The 2,069-nt window shown below is 41.4% G+C and overlaps 1 protein-coding gene across 1 annotated transcript; it reads left to right on the plus strand.

Annotated features, from left to right (window-relative positions):
• Positions 1-1,036: 1,036 nt before the first annotated feature.
• Positions 1,037-2,045, plus strand: LOC110035345 (RING-H2 finger protein ATL2-like). The gene has a single exon (XM_020739577.1). It carries the CDS (start codon positions 1,112-1,114, stop codon positions 1,877-1,879), a length of 768 nt encoding a protein of 255 aa, XP_020595236.1. The 5' UTR covers positions 1,037-1,111; the 3' UTR covers positions 1,880-2,045.
• Positions 2,046-2,069: the final 24 nt, after the last annotated feature.

The raw sequence follows: 2,069 nt of genomic DNA on the forward strand, positions 1-2,069 counted from the left end.
TCTGCCGAGCAGCCTTCGCCGATCTAGGGATTACTGGTCCCAAGCGGCCTAATAATAGGATTAGGAAGAGTTGAGCTGAAGACTTTTTATTTAATTAAATGTTTATTTATTTGCTTATGACAAATTTCCCCATAACGTCATCACCAAAACATGGGTGAGATGGTAATAGAACTCCTTAAACTCTTCTTTGCTAATAAATATGAGTCATTTTTACATTAGAGAATTAATAAATAAGTAATAAAACTCTAGAAGCTTTAGTCTTACGATGCACACACTCTCTCTTTCTTCTTGTAATTTATCTTTGAGTATTATTTAAGAGAAAATTTCATAATTTTATTTAAATGATTTAATATTTAATTATATGTTGATAATAATTATTTTAAATATTTTTAAATTTATCTATAAATCAAAACGAAGTAATTAAGAGTCTGTTTGGGGCTATAGCTGTTTGAAGAAGCACTTCAAAAAATTACGGTGACAATTACAAATTTATTTTATTTTGAAAAAGTTACTTCACAACTTTCTTGCAACCACCGCATTATAATAGTTCAATTAAAGAAAAAAAAAAAACATCCTTATACCACATAAATTTTTAAAAATCAGCAACAAAACAATTATCCAAATTGAAATGATATAACATAAATACCCTAAATATTATATAAAAATATATCAGACTATCCTGATATAAAACTTATAAAGATGAATTTTAATTTGTTTAGATCTATATTGAAACCATCTTAAAATATATCTAAGAAGTTCAAAATACATAAGCATTTTTTATTTTAATAAAAATATGTATTAAAATGCTTTTTTCCCTCAAATTGACGAGAAATTATTGCAAACACATGCGGTGTCAGATTCTGACCGTTCAGGATATATTTCAATTTTTTTTTTTAAATTTTAGATGAGAGTCACTGAAATACATCTTGATCATAGATCGTCTGATTTACAGTCAGGATCGGACATCTTATGCCATAATATTTCAAAATTGACTAACGCAGCGGCCCGTTTGCCTTTCAAATCCTATAAAGAAGCCCCCGTTTTCCGCTCTCTCTCCCCAATCCCCACTCTGCTACCTTGACAAAACTAGCGCAGACAGGACAGCGAAGAAATGGACCCTAATCCTTATCCCCACAGCGTCCGGAAAACCTCCGCCGGGGGCGGCGGCGGAGTTCCTTCGCCTCACAGCTACGCCCTCAGCGGCAAAATCATGCTCAGCGCCATCGTAATCCTCTTCTCCATCATCCTCCTCATCCTCTTCCTCCACTTCTACGTCCGCTGGCACGTTATCCGCCGCGCAACCAGCCGCGCCAGGCGCCGCCGCCGACGTTTCATTTTTGCCGGAGAAAACCAGTCTCCGGCCTCCAACCGCGCAATAGATCCCGCCATCCTCAAATCCCTTCCTATCCTCCTCTTCTCCCCTAGCGCCGGCGATGACGGCGAGCTCGACGAATGCGATTGCGCAGTTTGCCTCAACGAATTCGAAGACGGCCAGAAGATCCGCAAACTCCCGGTATGCGGCCATAGTTTCCACATCGATTGCATCGATATGTGGTTTTCGTCTCACTCCAATTGCCCCCTCTGCCGCGCCGTCGTCGAGGCGGTGCCATCGGTATCGGATTTGTGCTCGTTGTGCCTGCAGAGGGAAGGAATCGGTTCGTCTTCCTCCGATTCCGGCGAAGGTGAAGTCGCGATCGAGGTTCCGCAGGGAGGAATCGAGCGTTTGAGCGGAGATGCCGAGGGGCTAGGGTTAGGGCAGGCTCTAAAGTGGCCCATCAACCGGATCGTCTTGCTTCGTCGATTTCTCTGCGTATCGGGAACTATGCCGGATATCGAACGCGGCGAAGGGGCGGCGCCACCACCTTCTCCGGCGGTGTAATGGAGCACAGGCGTGAATCAAGGGGTGTGATTACTGTAAATTACCTGTGTAAAGATTCTTTTTTCAGTGTTGTAAAGTTCTTGTTTTTTTGTGTCGGAGGTCGCAACACTAGCCAGTTAATTGACAGAGGAAGCTTCTGTGTTCTGCTCTTAGTGAAGTGTGGAATAGAATATTATCTTCTTTTAAGACT

The sequence above is a fragment of the Phalaenopsis equestris genome, unplaced genomic scaffold (genome assembly GCF_001263595.1).
Source record: "Phalaenopsis equestris unplaced genomic scaffold, ASM126359v1 Scaffold197383, whole genome shotgun sequence".
In the NCBI taxonomy this organism is placed as follows: Eukaryota; Viridiplantae; Streptophyta; class Magnoliopsida; order Asparagales; family Orchidaceae; genus Phalaenopsis; species Phalaenopsis equestris.

Bases quoted from the DNA above. Each gene is read 5' to 3' on its own strand.
- LOC110035345 (XM_020739577.1), top strand. From the start codon at position 1,112: ATGGACCCTAATCCTTATCCCCACAGCGTCCGGAAAACCTCCGCCGGG.